The sequence below is a fragment of the Hordeum vulgare genome, chromosome 1H (assembly GCF_904849725.1).
Source record: "Hordeum vulgare subsp. vulgare chromosome 1H, MorexV3_pseudomolecules_assembly, whole genome shotgun sequence".
NCBI lineage: Eukaryota > Viridiplantae > Streptophyta > Magnoliopsida > Poales > Poaceae > Hordeum > Hordeum vulgare.
This window is the reverse complement of record NC_058518.1, coordinates 474,688,401-474,715,842: the sequence shown is the minus strand read 5'-3', so window position 1 is coordinate 474,715,842 and position 27,442 is coordinate 474,688,401. Positions and strand designations below refer to the sequence as shown.

General features: G+C 45.2%; 1 protein-coding gene across 1 annotated transcript; it reads right to left on the bottom strand.

The window, feature by feature from the left end:
* Window positions 1–7,421: 7,421 nt before the first annotated feature.
* Window positions 7,422–8,221, bottom strand: LOC123415852. The gene has a single exon (XM_045106762.1). The coding sequence runs from the start codon at window positions 8,096–8,098 to the stop codon at window positions 7,538–7,540; it is 561 nt and encodes a 186-aa protein (XP_044962697.1). The 5' UTR covers window positions 8,099–8,221; the 3' UTR covers window positions 7,422–7,537.
* Window positions 8,222–27,442: the final 19,221 nt, after the last annotated feature.

Genomic DNA, 27,442 nt, shown 5'->3' with positions numbered 1-27,442 from the left:
TGCCGCCACCGAGCTCACCCGAATGTACGCGTACGTGTTGTTGCTCTGCGCTTCCTGCATTGGCCGCCCGCGACTCCTGCGTCCCGCGCTCCCGCGTAGTGCTGCTGCTATGTGAAACCTTGAGCTGACGATGTTGCTCTGCTCCTCATGCCGGTGCCTGCTTATTGTTGTTGCTGCTCAATCACTAGCTGCTGCTGATGCTTGCCATGGCCATGGTTGCTATGCACCCGTGCGTGTTGTGCTGGACATGGCAAGCACGCTAGTGGCCGGCCTAATTGGTAGGCCTAATTAGTTTAGGTTAATTTAGCGGTTAACTAGTGTTAGTTTAGCTAGTAGTCTATGGCATATGAGACCCCCTTGCTTGATTTAATTAGTTGGGTCTTTTATTAACACATGTGACATGACATGTGGGCCATACAGCCTGTTGACTAGTCAAACTAATTGGATCAACCCAACCCCTTGACCCCACTTGTAATACACTCTGGGTAGAGTGACGATAGGTGAGGAAAATATTCACTGATTTTAATTTGAATTAATAATAATCCATTAATTTTAGAAAAGTTATTAAAACTTTGAAAATTAATAGAAAATAAATCGTAACTTCGATAAAAATAATTTGTACATGAAAGTTGATCAGAAAAACGACACGGATCCGAATACGCTTGCCATTCGTCTGTCACGCGTCTCTAGCATGACGTGGAACTTTTCCATCGTTTCCAGTATGACCGGTAGTAGCCCGAGACCCGGAAAATATCGTCAGATATTCTTCCGACTCGTCTATGACGGATGTTGCTGCGTTAGCTCATGTCTAGCCTTCATTTTGCCATGTCATGCTTTGTGTTGCACCGTTGTTATTATTTATTGTTTCTTCCCCCTCTTCTTATCGGTAGACCCCGAGACTGACGCTGCTGCCGGGTACATCTACGACCCTGCCGATCAGTCATTTGCCGCAGAGCAGCAAGGCAAGCAAATTCCCCTTGATCATTCCTATATCGCCTATGTCTTTCTTCCTACTGCTTGCATTAGTATTTTGCTACTGTTGTAGTTAGCTCTTATATCTGATGCATAGCCTGTTTTTGTTGAACTGCTACTTTCAGTCCTGTACTTTTAATATGCTTAGTATAGGTGGAGCAGTCATCCCCTCTGACCCCGTAGATCAGTTGCCCCGCTTGTTTTCAAATCTCGATCTCTGATCGACGAGCCAGACCCGACACAACACATTCACCCCCCCTTGTTGTACGACGCTACAGAGATACTATCGGGTACCGAGGGTGACACCTCGCTAAGTACTCCTGATGATATCTCTGTAGTATAGCTAGTCGGTCGTGGTTATCGAGGGTGATTCCTCTTTCACCATTCCCGATGACGTCTCTGTCGTGCCACCCCGCGAGTGTGGGACCCCCGAGGGTGATTCCTCTAAGCCCACCTTGACGGGTACATCGTTCGGAATCCAACGAGGGTGATACCCCGGATTCCCCCGATGTTACAACCACACAGTTACTCGACCATGTTACTGGGATCTTCGGTGATTAGTTGTAAGACGGGTGGATTCCCGCGAGACTGTGTTGCTGGCCTAATTAAAATGCTAATGGATTTGGGTATTTGATCTGGGTTGGTCGGAGACCTTTTCGCACTAACCGGCTACGCGGGAAGAATTATGGGTACTCGACGTCGCGGTATCAGCCGAAGCTTTTCAGATGCCAGCAGTGTAGCGGCGCGCGCCCGAGTGGTCCCGAGATGCATCGCGCTTGTGATTAAGGGATGCTAGGACTGACGTCGGCCGCCCACGCCACGTGCAGGAGCGTGAAGGGGAACTGGGCCCATGAACCCTTTGTGCTTAGGATATAGACCGGCGGGCTGGCCTCTCTGATTAGTCTTAGGTGGGGCTGCGACGTGTCGATATTCCGAGGCCGGGCAGGACCCAGAAAAGTATGTCCGGCCAGAGTGTTATCGAGCGTGACGGGACATGTGGTGCACCCCTGCAGGGATGAAAATTAACTATTCGGATAGCCGTGTCCACGGTTACAGGACGACTTGGAGTTGTGCCCCGATCTTATACAACTACAATTGTTACTTAACTGGATTTAGTGCCTCGGGATTGCTTCCTCGCAGGGAGTCGAGGGAGGATCTTTAGGCGTGACCTCACTTTAATATTGTTGCAACAATATGACTATTATGTTTTACCCCCCCTGTTCTACTCTCGTCTATTGCTGCAAGACCCTGAAGATGCTAGTCTTCGATAGGACTAGGCCTTCTCTCTCTATTCTCGCATTGCTGCAGTCAGTCCACATATAACCCCCTTCTTTGATACTGGTGCATAATTAGAATAATTCTGATGTAAGACTTGCGAGTACTTTGGATGAGTACTCACCGCTGCTTCGCTCCCCCCTTGTCCCCTTGATCCGTTTGCTGCGACCAGATGATGGAGCCCAGGAGATGGAGGTCCCCGCCGCCGACGACTGCTACCCCGACGGTGCCTACTACTACGTGGAGGCCGCTGATGATCAGGAGTAGTTAGGAGGTTCCCAGGCAGGAGGCCTCGCCTCATTCGATCGTTGTATCTTTTGTGTTAGCCTTCTCTAAGGCACCCCATGTTTTATGTCTGTACTCAGATATTTGTTGCTTCCGCTGACTCGTGTGTTTATCGAGCTTTCGTATTCTAGCCCTCGAGGCCCCTGGCTTGTAATATGAAGCTGATGTTATTTTATTTGTATCTAGAGTTGTGTTATGATATCTCCCCGTGAGTCCTTGGGTTTGATCGTACGCATTTGCGTGTATGATTAGCGTACGATTAAGCCGAGGGCGTCACAAGCACAACTTCTGGATCAAATCAACGTGACAGCTACAGTGATTGGGGATGATGCGTCTGCTCGACGCAGAACGGCGGCGGCGCGCGGATAAGGCGCGGCGGAGCGAAATACTTGCAGGTGGAGGCGGGCCTCCATGGATCACACGGGGAACTCCAAGGTTATGGCGCGACAACGACGACTCCTTATGGCTAGATAGAGGCGCCTAACCCTTGCTCCCCTCATCGTATCCCCTCCTCCGGCAGGAACTCATCATCTGGTGAGATCCCCTCCCCATGCCTCCAACCGTGTGCCAAGCACCGGCAAGAAATTTTGTTTTGTGGGGATTTGTTTGCTGATGAATGAATGTACTGAATGTAAGATTGTATTGTTGTAGAGACAGATAATGGAACACCACCTTCAGTTTATCATCTGATCTCACATTCTCTACCCCATGAGTGAAATAAGATAACAGACCATTGATCAATTCACGTAGCCTCTTTGTTTTGCTTTGCTTGTCCCGCTCAATTTCTCATCATGGTGGAATTGACAATGGACGGGTTGATTTCTCAACAAAATAGGATAGGACTGACTACATTAGTTAGTTAGCTTATGATTTTAATAAATCAAAATGATTATAAAAGATTAAAAGCATGTGGTATTTTTTTCTCCCGTTGCAACGCACGGGCTCTTTTTGCTATAATAATAAAGCACGCAGTGCTTCTTCCGTCCGTCGTGGTCGTTTTGCAGAAAACCCCCTGAAATTTCCCAAAATCAACCCGCAGTCCAGATTTAAGTGACGGACGAATCGTTCTTTTTTCGTTTTTACAAGAAACCCCCGGTGCTTTTCCGAAATCAACACGCAGTATATAACACAGTGAGAGAACGAATGGTTTTCTGGATTTTTTGTACAAACCTCCTTCAGTTTTCATAAAATAAACCCGCAGTACATACTTGAGTAAAAAAACAATCATTTTCCGTATGTTTTCGAAAACACTCCTACAGTTTTTAATTAATTAATCTGTAGTTCAATTATAAGTGCAAAATACTTTAAAAAATTATATCTTTTAAACCGTAACTCCAATTTAAATTATCATATATGAAATTTTATTAGAAAAATATGTAAAATCTGAATATAATGTTAGTTTATCTATTTAATTTTTTAAAATCCCGTTTATAATGTAATTCAAATCAATAGTGATGCGCACAATCTAAATATATTATTATTTTATTTATTTAATAAATTTTAAATAATATTTATGCTGTAATTTTAATCAATAGCGTACAATCCATTTTTCATAACGAGGCCGATCCATGTTGTTAATTAATCCGTGGTTCAATTATAATTAACAAATACTGTAAACAATTATATCTTTTAAAACTGTAACTCTAATTTTAAATTATTACATATGAACTTTCATTCAAAAAATGTGTTGAATCGAAATCTAATGTATCTTACCTATTTAATTTTTAAATTTTTATTTATAATGTAATTTGAATCTATAGTGATGTGTATAATCTAAATATGATGTTATTTTACTTATTTAACATTTTTTCAATTTTATTTATGCAGTAAGTTTAAATAAAGATCTTAAGTCATGATTATTAGGTTAAGACGTGTTGTATGGTTTGCTTCCGTTGCAACGCACGGGCTCTTTTGCTGGTATATATAAATATAAATCAAACATCACAGTACACAACCAACTGATACAAGGCAATGAGGAGGCCCTCTTATAAAGCAGACTCCGAGATAATGAAACAACACACGCATACTAATGCTACCAAAAACTAATACACGTAGGCATGAAAACAACGACGCGACATGCACTGGGACACCTAGATTCCACAACAACGCCTTAAGGAGGGAGGACGGCGTCAAGCGTCGTCGCTGCCGAGTCCAAGAAGGACAGATGTCTTCACCTGGAACCATGGCGCGAGGAGAAGACCCACAACGATGACCGCAAGAGGTGAGCGTCGCTCGCAAGGGTCACCATCGCCGGCGCCAAAGCGCTGATTTTTCGATCGGCAGCTCATCCATGCCACGACAAGGCACCGAGGACCACCGCAAGGAGCACAAGCCTCCAGTTCCGGATTTGGACATCGCTACTGCGGACAACAGGAAGCGAGCCCGAGCCTCGCATCACTACACCCCTTGTTGCCCAGACGATCAAGAAGCATAGCCTTCACCGTTGTCATGGTGCCTGCCGAACAGCCAACCATACGGACCTCCACCCAGGGCCGTCGCCGCCCGGCATCCATGTCTCGAGATACTGGCAACTCCCCCCGCCACAACGCACCAACAACGGTAAGTGGAGCAGAGGCACTACATCCACAACTAGCCCGGCATCAACCACCAGATTTTGGTCACCGTATCCACCGTAGGAAACACGCACGCCAGCATCTCCATCTAGTCCTAGTGGACAGGGGGGCATGATCTAGTGACTGCCGATGGCCAACGTCCAGCAAGCCCCAAACTAGGCGAGCTCGTACGCTACTATGCCCATGGGACGGCGCCGATCCGTACGACGGCATAACGGTCCCTCCCGAAGACGCCTCGATCCCTCACCGACGCCATAACGTGAGGACACCACCCATCCAGCCCACAAGATCCCGCCTTGGCTTGACCAAAGGTGGCCTAGAGCCGAGAACTCTGACTCCTAGGCGCACAAGCGTCGGAGCACGCATTAGGAACAACCAGCCCCGGGTGACAGGACCATGTCAAACTTCTGCACCGAAGGCTCGCCCGCGACGCCGACCCACTACCAACACGCGTAACCAGGAGGACTGGGCGCCTCATCAGAATTGGCACTCCAAGTTCGGACAAAGACAGCCCATGGCGGTCGGCCACCACCAAGAGGTTGCACGTCAGCGACCTCCTTCGGCGGTTCCTCTTAATGTGCACCGCCACCCCCGTCCAGCACCAAGGCCGCCGCCATCATCCCTACATCCATCGCCCCACGCCTGCGGGGAAAGGACGCGACAACCACTCCCCGAGACCCCGCACACCAGCAAGAGGGAGCTAGGCCGCCAGCCAGCCAGGAGTGCCCGCGCCCACCCTCTCGTCACCACGCACAAAGGTCAGGCCGCGCCGCCCGCAAGCGTCGGCCTAGATCCAAGCCACCGACGCCTCCCAGGGCACGCATCCACCCTCCACCACGCGACCCTCCACACCGCAGCAACGCACCACAGCCTCCGTCGCCAGCACGCACGGTCGCGCCACCGCACCCCGCGCTCGTGCCACACCACCACGAGGAGGTGACGTCCCGCGTCGTGCCGTCCTGACAAGAGGGAGAGAAGGCCCCGTCGCCGCCCACGCCGACCGGACTCCGCCCATCGACGCACGCCGGCGGGTGAGGGACGAGGAAAGGGGAGGGTGAAGACCAGCGGCGATATAGGTTCTGCCCGGATGCCCGCGGGAGCGACGTGGGCAGAGAGGAAAGTGAAGGATTTTCGAGGGTGTCTCTCAATATCTCCACATTTATATGTAATACTCTTTCTGTACTTAAATAATTATAGTTGGAAAAGTAGATAGGGATTAGAATCAAGAGGAATCACTAGCAGAATTCCCGAAACCTCCGCTCACAACGTACAGGCAAAAAATTGTCCAAAATTTGATCACGACAGGATCCTTCCTAATATAGTGAACAAACAAATTCATCCCCTCCACTTTATGCAGTAAGCAAAACAGCATGTTTGCCTTTTCTTGCATAGAGTATTTTGTACTGGTACAATAGTTAAATTATTACTAACTTGTACTCCCTCTGTTTCTAAATATAAGTTTTTTTAAAGGTTTCATTGTAGAACTACATATGAATGTATATAGACATGTTTTAAATTATAGATTCATTTATTTTACATCACGAGGAGAGGACAATCTTCCAACGTTGTCCTCTGGCGGCTCTCCTCCTCCGAGGTCGTCGGTGGTGAGGAGGGTCACCAGATCCACGCGTGTGGATCGTTTTTTAGTTTCTTGTAGTCTAGCTTTTTAGGTTGTTCATCGTCTTGGCTTCGACAGTGGCGATGACGACGTTGGATAAAGATTATTCGGATCCTTCCCTGACGAGGCCATCGGTCCTATGGTTGGGGATGGATTTGAAAACCAGTATGTTCAAGCAACGATGGCGTGGCGGTGGCGGCATCCTCGTGGTGGACATGTGTCATCGGGCTCCGTCATTGTGACGGTGCTTGCTCTAGCATCGACGACATTTGAAAGACGGAACGTGTAATGGATTCATGGTTCGTGGATGACAGATATGGTTTCCTCCTTCAACGTCTTAGTCGTGGTGGGATGCTAGATCTGGAGTTCGATGACATGTCTCGGGTGTTTCCCCGGTCTGATTCGTTCAACGGCAAGGGATTTACTTTTGGTGAGCCACCTTGAAGATCCGCAAAGATGCATATCAGCTATGAAGCCGCGCGCACGTCGAGCTCGGGTGAGAATGTGATGCGTCATTCTTCGGTGGCTGATGTGGTGGTGCCGGAGACAAGTGCCCAGCGTTGGTGTCAAAATGAGAGATGTTCTTCTATCTTTTTAGTTTTGTCATGTTGGTTTTTTATGTGACTTATACTATGATCTTTATGATATGAATGAGATACATATTAATAAAGAAAAAAATTATTTCATTTTAGTCCGTATTTAGCCCTTTAATGAAATCTTTTAAAATACTTATATTTAGTACACGAGGGAGTACAAGAAAAAGGAAATATCCTCATTTTAGTACACGAGAGAGTACAAGAAAAAGGAAATATCCTCATTTGCCTCTCCGTTCATCCATCTCGACGGGCTCTGAGCTGAACCAGAATCGGACGTGGTAGCCAGACGGCCAGCCCTTGGCGTACTCGCCCCCGTCGGCCGCCTCCTCGCCACCGTCTTCGCTGAGCCGAAGAGCGAAGGCGAGCGCGAGCGAGGCCCACTCGAGCACGAAAATGGCGGCCCCAAGACCGCCGACGAGCTTGAGGATGGCTGCACCATCCTCCTCCCGGACGTAGGACCGCAGCTCGGTGAGGAAGTCAGCCGTGCGGGTGAATGCGAACACGGCTGCAGCGCCCTGGAAGATGGCAGTGAGGACGGCACCTGCGGTGTGCGCAGCGTGCTGGGCTCCGGCGCCGGCTGCGGGGTTTGTGAAGGAGCCCGAGCAGCCAGCCGCGGCGAAGACCGCGGTGAGCGCATGCAGGAAGAGGAGGAGCAGGCCGCACGGGGATGGGACGAGGCGGAGCGACAGCGTGAGGAAGATGCAGCCCGACGCCGCGGCCAGAAGCAAGTAGTTGCAGAGCAGGAACGCCCTGTTCGCCGCCACTTGCCCACCAGCCATTGTTACTGCTGTCTGCCGACGCCGCAAGCTGATTTATTCTTGATCACTGGCAACCAAGCAAACTGATCGAAGCAAGGAGTTGTCAGAGGTTAGAAGATGGTGGTGACTTGAGAGTGTTGGGTGAAGCAGAGAGTGGGCGAGCGAGATTAATATAGTCAATGAGCGTGCGAAGGGAATCTCATTTGCTACCGTTGGACGGCGAGGGGTTGGCTTAACGGCTAGCGAGTTAGAGCGTGGCAAGACGCAAGACAAACGTTGCGATCTGGACTGATTAATTATCACAAAAATCAAGAGGAGATGACATCATCATGTCACACCATGTTCCAACTTGCAAACACTGGACTACCCTTGTGACAAAGAAAGAAAGATTTATATTCTCTTTGGGTGCTTAGAGCATTTACACGTCTGGCGTCCCAAACCCGTTTCAAACGCTCGGTCGAACAACCTGATTAATGACCGGTCAAAAAAAAATGAGTCTTAAACATCCGGACTAATGGGCATCCCTCATATTTAATTTAAATATGGAACGAATATAGAAAGTCGGAGCACGTACATCACGTCAAACCCGGCAAGCATACCCCACAATAAATTGTACCAAATTTACCCCTTGAAAATATCAGGATGATTCATTATGGTGGAGTACATGTTCAAACTTTTACCTAAAGAATTGAGGATATGCTTTTTTGTACGCTTTCGTAAGGACCGCATCCATCGTTTCATCTACATAGTCTTCATACTGTACAATTCAACGTAGTGCTCGTAATATGTCCGAATTCATTGCTTCAGTGAGAAAGAATTTCAAAATTTTAGCATCACCGTTTTTAACAGAATGAAAAAACTAATTCCCCTTCCATGCAGTTCTCTTGACGCGAGGGCATTGATCCAAATCCTCCAAACAAAAACAAAACGAAAATTTCTCGAGCTCTCCACAGAGTTCTCCCAGCATCGTCCCTCCCCCAAACACACAGATAGAGACACTCGCCGCTCCGACCTCCACCCTCGACCTCCGCCACGAACCCCAGTCTTCGGACTGGAAACGTAGCTTCGATTCGGCCATGCCTCCGGACAGTAGCATGTGTATGTCCGATGTTATCCTTGAGCTACCAGACCATTCAGAGGTACCATGGCAGACGAAGCTCGCTCTGGCTGCCTCCCTCTCCCTCTCTATTTATAACAGGAAGGGTGGGTAGGGCTAGCCTTGGCCCCTCCTCCAAGGAGAGAGGGTTTGGCCGAACTAGGGAGGAGTCCTCCTCCACAAGGGAGGTGGACACCCTAGCGAGGACTCCTCCACCAAGGCACTTCCTCCCACCTACCCTTGGACGCAAGGGCCTCTTGGGGTCAGCTGCCCAAGCCCACCAGGGGCTAGTGCGCCACCACTCAGGCCCATGTGGCCTCCGGGGTGGGTGGACCCCCGGAACCCTTTAGGCAGTCCCGATACAATACCGGTAAACCCCGAAACTATTCCGGAACCCTAGTACTGCTTTCATATATATATATATATATATATATATATATATATATATATATATATATATATATATATATATATATATATATATATCTACCTCCGGACCATTTCGGAGCTCCTCGTGACATCCGGGACTCCGAACAACCTTCGGTCACCAACACTATAACTCAACTATCTCTATATCGTCACTGAACCTTAAGTGTACACACCCTGCGGGTTTGAGAACTATGCAGACATGATCGAGACACTCTCCGATCAATAACCAATAGCGGGACATGGATGCCCATATTGGCTCCTACATATTCTACGAAGATCTTTATCGGTCGAACCACGATGTCAAGGATTCAATCAATCCCGTATATTGTTCGCTTTGTCCATCGGTATGTTACTTGCCCGAGATTCGATCGTTGGTATCTACATACCTAGTTCAATCTCGTTACCGGGAAGTCTCTTTACTCGTTTCATAATACAGGATCTCGTAACTAACTCGTTAGTCACATTGCTTGCAAGTTTCTTGTGAAGTTGTATTATCGAGTGGGCCCTAGAGATACCTCTCTGTCATACGGAGTGACAAATGCCAGTCTCGATTCACGCCAACCCAACAGACACCTTCGGAGATACCTGTAGAGCACCTTATAGTCACCCAGTTATGTTGTGACGTTTGATACACACAAGGCATTCCTCCGGTGCCCGGGAGTTGCATGATCTCATGGTCATAGAAACATATACTTGCATGCAGAAAACAGTAGCGATAAACTGACACGATCATATGCTACGTTCATAGTTTGGGTCTTGTCCATCACATCATTCTCCTAATGATGTGATCTCGTTATCAAATGACCACTCATGTCTATGGCCAGGAAACCTTGACCATCTTTGATCAACGAGCTAGCCCATTAAAGGCTCACTAGGGACACAGTGTTGGCTATGTATCCACACATGTATTTGAGTTTCCAATCAATATAATTCTAGCATGGATAATAAACGATTATCATGAACAAGGAAAATATAGTAATAACTAACTTATTATTGCCTCTAGGCATATTTCCAACAAAAGTATCTAGATTTGTTGTGTGCATATCAAGGTCATTGAACGGTAATGAAACTAAGATGTGCTATTATAAAATTATGTGCATATCATTACATACTTATATACTTCAGATGTTAGTCTGCTATCATGTAATCTACGAGGATCCATTATGCACTTATATACTTGAAACTTAATAATAACAATAGTGCTACTTATGCTTGAAATTTAAGATGCCATGATTCCTAGTGACATTTTCTTCGAGTCGTTCAAAACATTATCGTTGATTGAGCATTTCTTTTGTACTTAAACTAGGATTCCCGAATGTTGGCACTCATATCTCATGTTCGTGGGAACTCTATTCTCGATGATATTTGTAACGCCCAAGATGCGATCTATCCTCAATTTGGCACGAGGGCCTCGTTAGGGATAGAAGAGCATCTCGTCGTTTCGCAAGAATGGATATCGTTACAAGTACATGTATGGAAAAGATGAGATATATGGAGTTGGCTTACACTCGCCACAAGCTACATCAGAGTCACATCAGCACAATACATAAACAACACGAAGAAGAGCAGGGTCCGACTACGGATGAAAACAAACGAGAAAAGAAAACGACGTCCATCCTTGCTATCCCAGGCTGCCGCCCTGGAACCCATCCTAGATCGATGATGAAGAAGAAGAAGAAGAAGAAGCAACTCCAAATGAACAATCAACGCGCTCGTGTCAAGTAATATTTACATGTACCTGCAACTGGTGTTGTAGTAATCTGTGAGCCACAGGGTACTCAGCAATCTCATTTCCAAAGGTATCAAGACTAGCAAAGCTTAGTGGGTGAGGTATGGTTAAGTGGTGAGGCGACAGCAAACGACTAAGCATATGTGAGGTGGCTAACTTGAGTACAAGAAATAAGAAGGGGAATAATCTACGCATAGCGGACGTGAACTACTGTTGATCAAAAGAATGATCTTGAACACCTACTTACGTCAAACATAACCCCACCGTGTCTTCGATCGGAGAGGGAGCTCACGAAAGAGACAGTCACGGTTACGCACTCAGTTGGCATATTTTAATTAAGTTAACTTCAAGTTATCTAGAACCAGTGTTCAACAAAGTTTCCATGTTGCCACATAATCGCGGTCACGGCTTTCCGAAAGATTTAACCCTGGAGGGGTGCTCCAACTAGTCCATCACAAATTACCACAAGCCGCATAGAAGTCCTCGATCATGAAGCTCGCGATCTCGTCGGACTCCTTAGTGGAAAACCTCAACTCTGAGATTACCAAAAGCTTCACTGGAATCCCGATGTGCAAGACATTCGTCAAAGGTCAAACTAATCCAGCAAGGCCACCCGACGTGTCGACAATCCCGATAGGAGCCGCGTATCTCGTTCTCAGGACATGACGGATAAGCGAAGCGTACGGTGGCCTGATAGATATCTCCCGGGTTGCCCCGGGTTGGTCCCGCACGATGCTCTGTTTTGGACCAGCACCATCAGTAGTGGCACTCCTTGTATTATGTAGAATTACTCATCGGGTTCATGACGCCCTATGCTTTTCAATATTAACAGTATTATTATGTTAGGAAAATGTAGAACCAATGTTGGGCCTTGCCAGACCAGCTTTAATCTAAAACGAATTATCAAGGGCGTCCCCATAACAACCCCGATCGTGTTAGGAGCGCTCAATTATGGAACATAACACCGGTAGCCGAAACTAAGGGGCAAAGGTGGAACAAAACACCAGGCTAGAAAGGCCGAGCCTTCCACCTTTTACCAAGTATATAGTTGCATTAAATTAAACAGCATTAATAGGGTGATAAAAACAAAGAACCCATGTTATCACATGGAAGCAACTGCACCTGCAACTAGCAACGCTAACACATGGTTAAGCAAGCGGTAACATAACCAAACAGTGGTTTGCTAGGTTGTGAACAGGTTGAAGGTTTTCATGGCAATGTTGAGAGGCTGATATTTAACAGGTGGTAGGCAACGAGACATAGCGATAGAAACGGTAAAACTAGCATGGCAATGATAGTAATGGTATCTGGGGAAATGGTCATCTTACCTGAGATCCCGCTTGGAAGAAGAACGATTCCGTGAAGCAGACGAACCGATGTTGTCGAACGGGTCCTCACAATCCGACATGCTTGCGGAACTCTATTGAGACGAAGCAAACCGGAAACAAGAATCAACACACGATATACACCACACGATGCACAACACATATGATGCTTGAACGGTTGAATATATGCAAGACATGGCATGGCAAGTCACAACAATCAAACACTACACATTAAGTGAAGTTCAATATGCAACGAGTTGCATATTGACGAAACTCCACATACGAATTATTTAGTTCTATATTAAGTGAAGTTCAATATGCAACGAGTTAAGTGAAGTTCAATATGCAACGACTTGCATATTGACTAGTCGAGCTGCAGGGTGATCGTGTGTTCGGTCCTCAGGGCGAAAAGCTAACAGCGGGCATGCAGGAAGCACACGGTTGGGGCGAACGGCGCAGGGCTCCTTCACTGCATGCGTGACCAGGAATGTATGGCACCAAGACGAGACCGGGGTGAGGCGCGCGGCGTCGGGGCAAGCCGGGTCGCTAGGACGAGGCACGCCGTGGCCAGAGACGGCTCACCGAAAGAAAGAAAAAAGAAAAAATAAGCTATAGTGGGATACAGTTTTATTTACGTGATCTGCTTTGTCCGAAACAATTTCATATCATTAAAATGGTTTATATTACATTTTGTACGCGGTTTTAAGGGTCAATTTTAAAGGGTCTACTAGAGATGCCCTAACAGAGCAAAAGCAGGACTATCATAGTTGGACTTCTCAAAATTGTATGCAGTATATCTTTACATCATTCTGAATAAAAAATATTCACAAAGAAAAAGTGAATGAAACAGTTCACCGAATTTACACGCTGACTAAATGAAACGAGCTGACTGAATGAAACAAGTAAAGAACAAAAGTACTTTAGTATAATGGAGGTTGATGGGTTAGTATCTCATAGGATGGGTCGATGGATGAAGGAGGTAATGGCATTGTAGCATGCGCATGTGGTGCTCACTAAAAATGCACCGGTCCGGTGTTTAACTCACTCGAGTTATTGTGGCTTGAATGGGGTATCCGATATTAGATGCTAGGTCTTGATGTGATGTCTATTTAGTATTAGGCTCGGACATTCGACACTCATTCATTATGGAAATATGAGTAGCAACTGATGTTGTCAAGATGATGGCTTCAGACTTATTGATATATTATTCTTTAAATGTTTTGTAAATAATTAATACAAACGTTAATTGAATTCATGCCACTGCAACTTTCACGAGTTGGAAAAATGTCATTATGAAAACTGAAACTAGAAATATGCCACTATATCTTTCACATACTTCTACATATGCCATTTTCAACAATAACAACCATATACTACCCATATATGCTTGTAAATACCTTTATACGTCTAGAGCTCTGAGCACTTGTCGCCTCTGTCGGCCAGCTGTCGACATCGTGCTGCCCGTCCGCTTCCCGTCGGTCCGGACCTGCATGAGCTCCAGCCGCATCTCCACCCCTTCGAAGCTCCGACCCCGACGAGCTTGTCTCTGCCCGTCGCGTTCGTGGTCCCTGACGAGCTTGCCACCACGCGCCGCACTCCACTGCGTGGGAGGAGCTCGCTCACCATGCTGCATCCGCCTCTTGGGTGCGCCCAAGTCTCCAGCCTGTCGCGTTCTTCGCACCTCTACGACCTCCGGTCGTTGAAGCTCACATGCGTGCGTTATGTTTTCGGTCGGTGGTAGAATCGATCGGCCAAGGCTGGTGTGTACGTGCACGAAGGCCAAAATCTGTGTATGTGCGCATCCCGCCGGTGCTAGCTGCATCCAGGTTTGATCAGGAACGGAACGGTGGAAGCCAGCTTGTTAGCTGCGTACCCTGGAAGTACTCGGTGGAGTGATAGAAATCTAATTTTGCAATGTAACAGTTCGGTAGGCACATAAATAGTATGGTTAGTATTGTAATACACGTTGAAATACAAGTCTTTTATGAGCTGTTATTCTATTAAGTGAAGAAAATGACATACGTAGAGATATGCAAAAGTTGTAGTGGCATATTTCAAATATCAGTTTTTGTAATGGCATTTTTTCAAGTCATGAAAATTCAGTGGCATGAATCCAATTAACCCTTAATAATATGGTTGCATGCATCGTCCAAATGCAGAGATCAGGGTTACATCCTCCTTTTTAAAAAAATATAATAAATCATTTATAATGCTATTCATCCTAGTTTTAAAGAGTCCACATTTAATTGAGGTCTTCAATTGAAATTGTGTCACCCGACTTTGACTGAGTCAACAATTTCTCAAAGCATTCTTATTCAATTCTTTTATATACTATACACTATGCTTTCTCAAAGCACTCTTCAATTTATAATTGGATCACTCGGTCTTGAACGGATCAACAATTTCTCAAGGAATTCTTCCATTGTTTTTTTTAATTCATTATGTTTTCTAATTTTGAAGCTCTTTCATTCAATTGGGGTATTCAATTTTGGATTTTGTTTATGATTTTGACCGTGCCAACCATTTTTCAAATCAATCAGCAGTAGTCGGCATATAAAAATATATCGACCCCGCGCACCCTCCCACCTCTTGAAAAAAAAGTGCTACCATATGATAATGTAGCATCAATATATTACATGAGCCACCGACGCAGAAATTTCCATACATAAATATAGATCGGTTCGCGGATAACTTTAAATTACGCCATGAAAGTCCCACCAGAACCCCATATTGTAAATAAAAATAAAACACACTTCATCATCTCTTTCACACGGCAAACTAAATATTCCATCAGTTTCAAAATATGAGAGGTTTTAGTTCTTGGAAAGTCAAATTTCTAATACTTTTACCAAGTTCAAAGCAAAAAATATTGGCATTCACAATAATAAACAAAACAAGTATGGAAATTCATTTCATGACGAATCTAATCATACCCATTTGATATGATGATTTTGATATATTTTTCTACAAATTTGATCAAACTTAAAAAATGACTTTTCAAAAAAATAATACACCTTATATTTTGAAACATAATTTGTATTTTTGCGGGGACGGACGTATGCCGGATATGCTAGAGATGCTGGGTATGTTTGGTTTTGAGAACCAAAATGCACGGCATGTCATGGTCTCGTTCCGAAGGAATGGGTTGGTTCCATTCTTGTGTTTGGTTGAAGATAAAAAATGTCACGGGTTCGTTTCATTCCTGTGTTTGGTTGGAGATATGAAGTGAGAAGAATGTGATTGAACACATCTTATGGTGAGATTACCTCCTATATGCATGTCATGTACTCCTTCTGTCCCAAAATAAATGTCTTAAGCTTAATACAACTTTGTACTAGACGTAGTACAATGTTGAGACAGTTATTTTGGGACGGAGGGAGTATTAACTAAAATAAATATATCACTTTCCATTAAACGGTATATTATATTAATTGCAGCAACATTTTCATTGTATTTTTGGTTTTAACAATTAGCAATATACAATGTCAAGCAAAAATCGGCTTAACAATTAGCAATATACAATGACAAGGAAAACAAATATACAATATCAACCAAGATTGTTGTGCGTCCTTGCCTCCTTTGCACAAGATTGAACCAGAACGTAGCCACATCGCTAAAGAACAAGCGTCGGTGTTTTCCTTTTTTTTCTATTGATAAGAAAAGAATAGTAAGATGATTTCTTTGATTTGATGAAACCGCTTAATGAAGCATATGAAAGGAATATTCCTTCCCTAAGGATCACGTTTCGGTTCCAATCTTAACTAAACACTGGGATGGTGCGCTAAGGACGGAATCAACCCGTCTCGTGTCACTGTATCCTCAAAGCAAACAGGTAAGAAAGGTTGATCATCTCTATGTCCTTGGGTGCTTCATTTCTAGTCTGTAGCTACTTTTTGTACGAAAATGGAGATAGTGTGACTGCCAGAAACCTTCTTAGTACCCAAGCAAGATAAATAAGTGATACAGTGGTTGTCATTTGTCAAAGCATTGAAGTGTTTTTACTATTCACATGTACATCTCGCATCCATATATTACTTGGTCTCGCCTTCCACTTCATAGTATGAAGAAGCTATATAGTTCAAACTTTTGTCACATCCATTAGGCCTTGTTCATTTGACAGGGATTTAGAAGGGGTTTTACACAGAGATTGAGATGGATATAATCCCTTACAAGTTAAATTACATCCCAATCCCCTTTAGTCCTCTTGAGAAGAGGTGGAACCGAACAAGGTCTTAGCTACTCCCTCCGTTCCTAAATATAAGTATTTTAAAATATTTCACTAGGAGTTTACATACAGAGCAAAATATATGAATCTACACTCTAAAGTATGTCCATATACATCCGTATGTAGTTCATTAATGAAATTTTTTAAAGACTTATATTTAGGAACGGAGGCAGTAGTTTTTACTATGACTTATACAGGACACTAGTGTGTGAGAGACACGGACACCCAATGTCAATGACGTGTCTTGGGAATGGGATGCATCAAGAATTTGAGTGTCAGCTTGATATGCAAATCATGTTATCCCGTACCGCGAGGAGAAGCATGCTGCAAATAACTTGCAGGCAATACAAAGGAGGGGAGAGCAGTATCGCTGATTTGGTCCGATGATTGGGGCACAGAGGAGCACCGAAGTCTCGATTGTTCCTCCATGCAGCTCAGCTATGGCTCATGAAAAATTTATACAGCGAGCAAGCGACCTGGGAAATGGGGCTTGCTTGTGGTCCGGACCATTTTGGAAAGGGCCAGAAACAGTAGAGCCTTGTTCGGTCCCTAAAGATTTAAAGGAATTTGAAGGGGATTTTGAGGGATTAAATCCTCTATAAATCAAAATTCATCTTAATCTTCTTCAATCCTTTTCAATCCCCTTCTGAGAGGGATTAATCAAACAAGCCCCGAGAAAACTCGTCGCCATCGGATATTCTGTGGTTGACCACACCGGTTGGGGTCAAATATGTGGAATTCGCAAAGTGCATGATGGACCGTGAGTACCTTACCAGAAGCAGGGCTATAGCACTTGGACCTTTCAAAATTATCAAAATTATACGCAGCATTATACCTTTACATCACTGCAATAAACAAAATTATTCATAGAAAAAAGTGAATAAAAATGTTTACCTGTACTTACACGCTGACTAAATGAAACGATTAAAGAACGGAAGAAATATATATGTAATCTCTCCCTAATAATAAAGCGTCGACTGCTTCTGTCGTCCGTCGTGCCATTTTTACAAAAAAAGCCTTCGAGGTTTCCTGAAATCAACCCTCTATATTTAATCGAAACTAACCCACTGTCCCGGTCCGGTGCAGTCCAAAATATAAGTTGGTTTCAAATTGCCCCTAAAGTTGACTAAAATTACCCACTAATGCCACCTATAAGTCATAGAAAACGTTTCAAACAGGAAAATCTTCGGACTGGGCCAGCCCATGTAGGCACTTCCTATATTACGCTCTGGGCGTTGGAAAAAGATGTAGCACACCTGTTTGGGCCGGCCCATGCATGGGCGCCTGTTTTTTTGTTCATTTTTTATTTTTATTTTCCATTCCCTTTTATTTTTGTACTTTAAATAACTTAGAACTTCAAATAACTTTTCTCAATTTGAAGAAACTGAGAATTTCGAAATAAAATATTCAAAAAACATTTTTTTTTTGAGAATTCAAAAACTACTCAGGAGTTTTGAAAAATGTTTGCATATACAAAAAATGTTTCAATTTTGATAAAATGTCCATAAAATAAAAAAAGTCAATGATTGTAAACAAAAGTACGTGTAAGAATCTTAAAAACAGTTCGTGCCTATGTTTTTAGTCTCGTTTCTTATTTTCATTTTTCTGTTCCATTTTTTAATTTAAATAATTTAGAACTTTGAAAAACTTTTGCAATTTATAAAACTTAGAATTTTGAAATAAAAGTTTGAATAAAACATAAAAGGTTTGTGAATTCAAAAAATGCTCGAGATTTTTAAAAAAATATTCGCATATTTAGAAAAATGTTCATAATTTTGAGAACAATGTTGGTGAAAGCAATAAAAGTCCATGATTTAAAAAAAATGGTGTATTATTTTTTGTATGCAATTGAAAAAAATGTTCATGGATTTCAAGAAATGTCCTAAAATTTTAAAGACATAATATGATCAGCACCATTAGATATTATAATTGTTTTTCTTCCATTGCAACGCACGGTCCCTTTTGCTAGTATATATCGAATGTATAAAACAAAGCAGCTAGTATGTTTCCCTTTGCATAATCAGATGAGCAGACATATTATTGTAGCAACCGCTTCCTCCGTTTCTGAATATAATTTTTTTTTAATTCTCATATGAACCATATACAAAACAAAATGAATTATTATATGCTCTAAAATATGTCTATGAGCGGGCATGTTATTATAGTCTCGAAACAGACTCACACCCACTTTATATATAAATCAAACATCACACACGCCCAACTCATACAAGGCAATGAGAAGGCCTCTTACAAACTAGACCCTGAGATAATCCGACAACACACACACGAATGCTACCAAAAACTAATACAGGTAGGCGTGAAAACAACGACGACATGGATTCGAACACCTAGATTCCACAACAACGTCCTCAGAAGGGAGGACGGCACCAAGCATCACCGTTGCCGAGTCCAGGAAGGACATAGGTCTTCACGTGGAACCATGGCACGGAGAGAACACCCACAACGACAAGAGCAAGAGGTGAGTGACGTCCGCAAGGGTCGTCGTCGCCGGTGTCAAAGCATAGAGCTTTAGCTCGGCAGCTCACCGATGCCACAACGAGGCACCCAGGTCCACAACAAGCACAAGCCTCCAGTTCCATATTTGGACAAAGCTTCTGCCAACGACAGGAAGCGAGCCCGAGCCTCCCACCACTACACTCCTTGCCACCCACACGACCAAGAAGCATATCCATCATTGTCGGCATGGTGCCTGTCGAAGATCCAACCTTAGGGACCTCCACTCGGGTCATCGCCCCGGCAACCAAGTCTCGAGATACCGCCAACTGCCCCTGTCACAGCTCACCAACCACGGTAGGAGGAGGAGAGACACTCCATCTACTCCTACCCCGGCGCCAGGCACGAGATTCAGGTCACCGTCTCCACCGTAGAAAACGCGCATGTCGATGTCTCCAACCAGTCCCGGTGGACCGGGGAGGCATGATCTAGTGAGTGCTGAGAACCAATGTGGAGCAATCCCCAAACTATGCAAGCTCACACGCTGCCATACCCATGACTAACTGCGCTGATCCATACGACTGCATAACGGTCCCTCCCGAAGACGCCGTGATCCCTCACTGACGCTATAACGTGAGGACAGCACCCATACAACCGGTAAGATCCCGCCTTGGCTTCACCAGGGCAACTCCGACTCCCAGGCGCACAAGAGTTGGAGCACGCATTAGGAACAACCAGTCCCAGGTGGAAGGAGCATCTCAAACTTCTGCACCGGAGGCTCGCCCGAGACGTCGACCCACTACCAACGCCTGTAACCAGAAGGACCGGATGCCCCATCGGAATTGGCAGTCCAAGTCCGGAACAAGGCAGCCCATGGCGGCTAGCCACCAACCAGCGGTTGCACGCCAGCGACCTCCTTCGGCGGTTCCTCTTGAAGTAAACCGCCACCCCCATCCAACACCAAGGCCGCCATCATCATCCCAACATCCATCGCCTCACGCCCGCAGGGGAGGGCACGACAACCACCGCCCGAGATCTCGTACACCAGCAAAAGGGCGCTAGGCCGTCGGCCCGCTAGGAGCACCCGCGCCTGCCGCTCATCACCGGCACGGAGGTCAGGTCGTGCCACCCGCAACCATCGGCCTAGATCCAAGCTACTCACGCCTCCCAGGGCACGCATCCACCCTCCACCATGCAACCCTCCGAACCATCGCCACGCGCCACAGCCTCCGCCGCGAGCATGCACGGACGTGACACCACACCCCACGCTCGTGTTGGAAATATTCCCTAAAGGCAATAAAAAATGGTTATTATCATATTTCCTTGTTCATGATAATTGTCTATTGTTCATGCTATAATTGTATTAACAGGAAATAGTAATACATGTGTGAATAAATATATCACAATGTGTCCCTAGCAAGCCTCTAGTTGGCTAGCTCATTGATCAATAGATGATCATGGTTTCCTGATCATGGACATTAGATGTCATTGATAACGGGATCACATCATTGGGAAAATGATGTGATGGACAAGACCCAATCCTAAGCATAACACTAGATTGTGTTGTTCGTATGCTAAAGCTTTTCTAATGTCAAGTGTCTTTTCCTTCGACCGTGAGATTGTGCAACTCCCGGATACCGTAGGAGTGCTTTGGGTGTATCAAACGCCACAACGTAACTGGGTGACTATAAAGGTGCACTACGGGTATCTCCGAAAGTGTCTGTTGGGTTGGTACGAATCGAGATCGGGATTTGTCACTCCGTGTGACGGAGAGGTATCTCTGGGCCCACTCGACAGAACATCATCATGAGCTCAATGTGACTAAGGAGTTAGTCACAGGATGACGTGCTACGGAACGAGTAAAGAGACTTACCGGTAACGAGATTGAACAAGGTATGGGTATACCACGATCGAATCTCGGGCAAGTTCTATACCGACAGACAAAGGGAATTGTATACGGGATTGATTGAATCCTTGACATCATGGTTCATCCCATGAGATCATCGTGGAAGATGTGGGAGCCACCATGGGTATCCAGACCCCGCTGATGGTTATTGGCCGGAGAGTGTATCGGTCATGTCTGCATGCCTCCCGAACCCGTAGGGTCTACAGACTTAAGGCTCGATGACGCTAGGGTTATAGGGAATTGCTATACGAGGTTACCGCAGGTTGTTCGGAGTCTCGGATGAGATCCCGGACATCACGAGGAGCTCCGGAATGGTCCGTAGGTAAAGATTGATATATAGGATGGATGGGTTTGGACACCGAAAATGTTTTGGGCACCACCGGCAAAGTGTCAGGACCACCGAAAGGGCTCGAGAGGCCCACCGGGAGGCTACATGGGCCAAGTGTGAGAGGGAACCAGTGCCTGGTTGGGCTGGTGCGCCTCCCACACACAGCCCAAGGCACCTAGGGAGGGAAAGGGGGGAATCCTAAGTCAGGTGGGCCTAAGGCCCACCAGGCCGCCACCCCCTCTCCCATCTAGGGATGCCGCCCCCCTTTAGGGTGGGAAACCCTAAAGGGGGCGCCACCCTCCCTTCCCCCTATATATAGCGGGGTTTTTTTGCCATCGAGAACACAGTTTTCCATCTCTCTCGGCGCAGCCCTGTCTCTCTTCTTCCTCCTCTCCCACAGTGCTTGGCGAAGCCTTGCCGGGAGACCTCGTCTCTCCATCGACATCACGCCGTCGTGCTGCCGGAGATCTTCCCCAACCTCTCCCTCCTCCTAGCTGGACCGAGGTGCGGGAGACGTCACCGGGCTGCACGTGTATTGAACGCGGAGGTGCCATGATTCGGCACTAGATCGGAATCACACCGCGATCTGAATTGCCGCGAGTACGACTCCATCAACCGCGTTCTAGCAACGCTTCCGCTTAGCGATCTTCAAATGTATGAAGATCCACTCTCCCCTCTCTCGTTGCTGGTCTCTCCATAGGAAGATCTGAATATGGCGTAGGAAAATTTTGAATTTATGCTACGTTCCCCAACAGTGATATCAGAGCCAGGTTTTTTATGCGTAGACTCCATGCGCGAGTAGAACACAAAAGGTTGTGGGCGCTGATTTGTCAATTGCTTGCCGCTACTAGTATTATTCTTTTCCGGTGGCATTGTGGGATGAAGCGGCCCAGACCGACCTTACACGTACGCTTACGTGAGATAGGTTCCACCGGCCGACATGCACACCGTGCATAAAGGTGGCTAGCGGGTGTCTGTCTCTCCCACTCTAGTCGGATTGGATTTAATGAAAAGGGTCCTTATGAAGGGTAAATAGCTTTGACATATATATCATCGTTGTGGCTGTCACGTAGGTAAGAAGGCATTCTTGCTAGAAACCTATATCAGCCACGTAAAACTTGCAACAACAATTAGAGGACGTCTAACTTGTTTTTGCAGGGTTTGACATGTGATGTGATATGGCCAAAGTTGTGATGTTACATGTGTGATGTATGAGATGATCAAGTTATTGTAATAGGAATCAGGACTTGCATGTCGTTGAGTATGACAACCGGCAGGAGCCATAGGAGTTGTCTTAATTTATTGTATGAGATGCAACGCCATGTGTTTACTACCTTTACTTCATTGCTAACGATTAGCTATAGTAGTAGTAATAGTAGTTGGCGTGACGACTTCACGGAGACACGATGATGGAGATCATGGTGTCACGCCGGTGACAATGATGATCACGCGATGCCCGAAGATGGAGATCGAAAGAGCAAAGATGATAATGGCCATATCATGTCACTATATGATTACATGTCATGTTTATCATGTTTTTCATCTTATTGCTTAGAACGACGGTAGCATAATAAGATGATCCCTCATAAAAATTTCGAGAACGTATTCCCCTAAATGTGCACCGTTGCGAAGGATCGTTGTCTCAAAGCACCACGTGATGATCGGGTGTGATAGATTCTAACGTCCGCATACAACGGGTGTAAGCCAGATTTACACACGCGGAACACTTAGGTTGACTCAACGAGCTTAGCATGTACAGACATGACCTCGAATACAAGAGACCGAAAGGTCGAACATGAGTCGTATGGTTGAATACGATCAGCATGAAATAGCTCACCATGACTAGTCCGTCTCACGTGATGATCGGACACGGGTTAGTCGACATGGATCATGTATCATTTAAATGACTAGAGGGATGTCGATTTAAGTGGGAGTTCATCAGACGAACTCAATTATAATTTTGCCGTTTGCCATGGCTGACGGCAAAGGGGGGAACCACGGACAGCAAAGGCTTTGCCGTCGGTCAGCAGACGGCAAAGTAGACGGCAATAAAATCCTGTGAAGAGGTTCTTTGCCGTCTGCTTTTTTAAAGCGGACGGCAAATAATCTTTGCCATGAGGGGTAGACGGCAAATTAAATGGGACGGCAAATACACCAACGGTCTCATTAAGTGTTAACGGCAGGCCTCCTCTCTTTGTCGTCTACCATCCCCCCTTTGCCATGTGGGGGCTGACGGCAAAGGGGGGAACTAAGCCCCTCTCTCTCCCCACTTTGCCGTCTGCCACCCCCCTTTGCCATGTGGGGGCAGACGGCAAAGGGGGGAACCAAGCCCCTCTCTCTCCCCTCTTTGTCGTCTACCACCCCCCCTTTGCCATGTGGGGGCAGACGGCAAAGGGGGGAACCAAGCCCCTCTCCCTCCCCTCTTTGCCGTTTGCCATCCCCCCTTTGCCATGTGGGGGCAGACGGCAAAGGGGGGAACCAACCCCTTTTTATTTTATTTCTTATTATATCCATCATTTTTCACAATAATCAGGATATATATATATATATTTGACAAAAATAAATTTGTTTCCGTACTCATAACCATATTAAAATAACTTTCATCCATAGTACATACATATTATGCAAGTTCCATCCGTACCAAACCATATATTACACCAGTTTCATCCACATGCATACAAAGTTTCATATATATCCATATACTACAATAGTTTCAATACAAGCTTCCGTGAAGTCATAGTACAATAAATCATCTTCAAGCATTCCATCAATATAATCCAAGCTTCCCGTGAAGTGAATGTAATCTGCAAAATGACAAATAAGAAAGTTAGAAGAATAATACTAGATGAAGAAGTATATAGGTTATTTCGGAGAGAACTTAGCTAAGTATAGGCCATTTAATAGCTAAGTTAGGTGGAATAGGTCATCTTGGAGCTACATAGCCTTATTATGTCATTTAGGAGAGAACTTAGCTAAGTATAGGTCATTCTAGAGCTAACTTGGATAAAATATGTCATTTTGTAGCCAACTATGATTATTAATCCATTTTGACCTTATTATGCCATTTTGGAGCTAAATTAGTCATTTTAATGAGCTAACCAAGGTTCTTATGATGTTTTTACCTAACTATGCTAATTATGTCATTTTGGAGGATAATTAGCTAAGTATGTCTTTGTTGGGGAAAATAACCTACGTAGAAGAAGAAAGAGAAGAAGCAAGAAGAGAAGAAGCAAGAAGAGAGGAAGAGGAGAAGAAAAAGAAGATGAAGAAGGAGGAGGAGTAGAAGGAGAAGGAAGAGGAGAAGAAGAAGAAAAGAAGAAGGACAAGAAGAAGGAGAAGAAGGAGGAGAAGAAGGAGAAGGAGCTTCTCTCCTCCTTCTCCTTCTCCTTCTTCTTCCTCCTTCTCCTTCTTCTTCTCTTCTTCTTCTTCTTCTTCCTTCTTTTCATTTTTCCTCTTTCTTCTCCTCTTGTCCCCTTCTTCGGGCTAAATTAGCTAAGAATGCCTTTTTGGAGCTAATTATGTCATTTCGAGGATAATTAGCTAAGTATAGGTCATGTTTTATTAAATAGACCATTTTGGAGCTAACTAAGGTAATTATGTCATTTAGGTGGAAGCCTAGATAAATATAGGTCATTTCGGAGCTACTTGGGTAAAATATGTCATTCCGGAGCAAACTATGCTTATTAAGCCATTTTGGATCTAGCTAAGCTAATTATAGGCCATTTAATACCTAAGTTAGGGGGAATAGGTCATCTTGGAGCTACGTAAGCCTTATTATGTCATTTAGGAGAGAACTTAGCTAACTATAGGTCATTTTTTATTAAATAGGTCATTTTGGAGCTAACTAAGCTAATTATGTCATTTAGGTGGAAACCTAGCTAACTATAGGTCGTTTGAGAGCTCACTTGGGTTAAATATGTCATTTTGGAGCTAGCTATCCTTATTAAGACACATTGGAGCTAAATTGGCTAATTATATCATTTAGGTGGAAGCCAAGCTAAGTATATAATATTCATGAGCTAACCAAGGTTGTTATGCCATTTTGAGCTTATTATTTCATTTTTTAGCTAAATTGGTCATTTTATTGAGCTAACCAAGGTTCTTATGATGTTTTCACCTAACTAAGCTAATTATGTCATTTTGTAGGATAATTAGCCAATTTAGTCTTTGTTGGATGAGTCTAAGCTACGTCGAAGAAGAGAAAGAGAAGAAGCAAGAAGAGAAGAAGAAGTAAAAGAAGAAGGAGGAGGAGGAGGAGAAGGAGAAGGAAGAGGAGAAGAAGAAGAAAAGAAGAAGGAGAAGGAGAAGGAGGAAGAAGAATGTGACATCCTCAACTTTTGCTACAGTAAATATTGTAGTCAAGCGACACTAATCCCACGCTAATAAAGCCACATCATCGTAAATTCTATCGTTGATCTCGTGTTGGTCAAAACCAAGTCGGGTTCGAAATTTAAAAATAAAGTCGAACGAGAAACGTTTGGTGATGTTAAGTAAAAATGTCGGAAGAGATATTGAAGTTCCCTAATAAGTTATAATAATGAATCGAACATTTTCAATGATATTAAAAGTCCTATATAGTTAGAACAGAGATATATAAATATTAATAAAAGAATCTCAGAAAGTATTTAAAATAACAAAAACAAAAACAAAAACAAATAAAGGAAAAGAACCCCCCGGCCCAACTGGGCCTAGAGGCCCAACCGACCAGGCCACAGCCACCCACCGAGCAACCCTAGCGCCCCTGGCTCCCCAACTCCCCCCCCGCCGCCGTGAGCGCAGTAGCCCCCCACGTCGCCACCAAACCCCCTGGCCATCTCCCCTCCCCCAGCGCTCCCCCCACGTGCCCTCATCCCCTCGAGGGGGCCCCCTCCCCACCGATCTTCTCTCTCTCTCCGTCGGTGCGCACCCACCCCACCGATACCTCTCTCTCTCTCGTCTCCCCCCACACAGAACCCCCCATCGTCCCCATCTCGGCCGACCCCTCCCCACCGGCCCTCCTATCCACCTCGCCCCCTCCCCATCGACCCTCCTCTCCACCTCGCCCCCTCCCCGGACGGCGAGCTCCTCCACTCCCCACCCGACCGGCCACCACCCGAGCCCCCCTCTCCAACCCGAAGCCCCCCTCCTCACCTCACCAGCTCTGGCGAGCCAACCCGCCGTCCGGCCTCACCTCGGCCGGCCCCCTCCTTCAACACCGCCCCCTCAGGGAGAACCCTCTTCCTCACCGACCGACCTCGCCGGCACCATCACCGGCATCACCACCACCGCGCCACCACCGGCACCGCATCGTCTTCGTCCTCTCCGTCACCTCCGCCTTCCCGCGCACTCCGGCTTCACCGGGCCGTCTCATCAACGTTGGTGAGCCCCTCCTCGGGCTCCTCCCACCATCGCGTTCCCCTCACCGTCCCGGTTCCGTTCGGGCAAACGGGACTCCGATCCGTCGACGGTAGTGACCGGTAGGAAGATTTGAAGATGTTGTTCTTCTATGTTGAGTTAGAGCACACTGTTCTTCTTTGTAACTGTGTTAACAGAGAGAGAGATGGGAGTGTTGAGAGTTAAAATAAAATAAAATAAAAGATGTATTAGATGTCGTATGTATGTATGTATGTATGTATGAGAAGCGATGTATGTATTTGCGTATATAGGTATTTGGAGGAATACGATAATTGCATGATTATGTATCTGTGGGAAAAATGAGTATATGGCCTAAAGTCACTTACCGGTGGGGCCAACGCACCCGCTGTCTATGACAGGGAGGCCCCACGCGATAATTTAAAATAAAAAATAAATTATGAAAATAAAAATATATCTTTATTAAATAAATATGTTATTTAATTAATTAGTTAATTAATTAAATGGTTAATTAAGTAATT

Coding starts and splice junctions, on each gene's coding strand:
- LOC123415852 (XM_045106762.1), bottom strand. CDS start 8,098: ATGGCTGGTGGGCAAGTGGCGGCGAACAGGGCGTTCCTGCTCTGCAAC.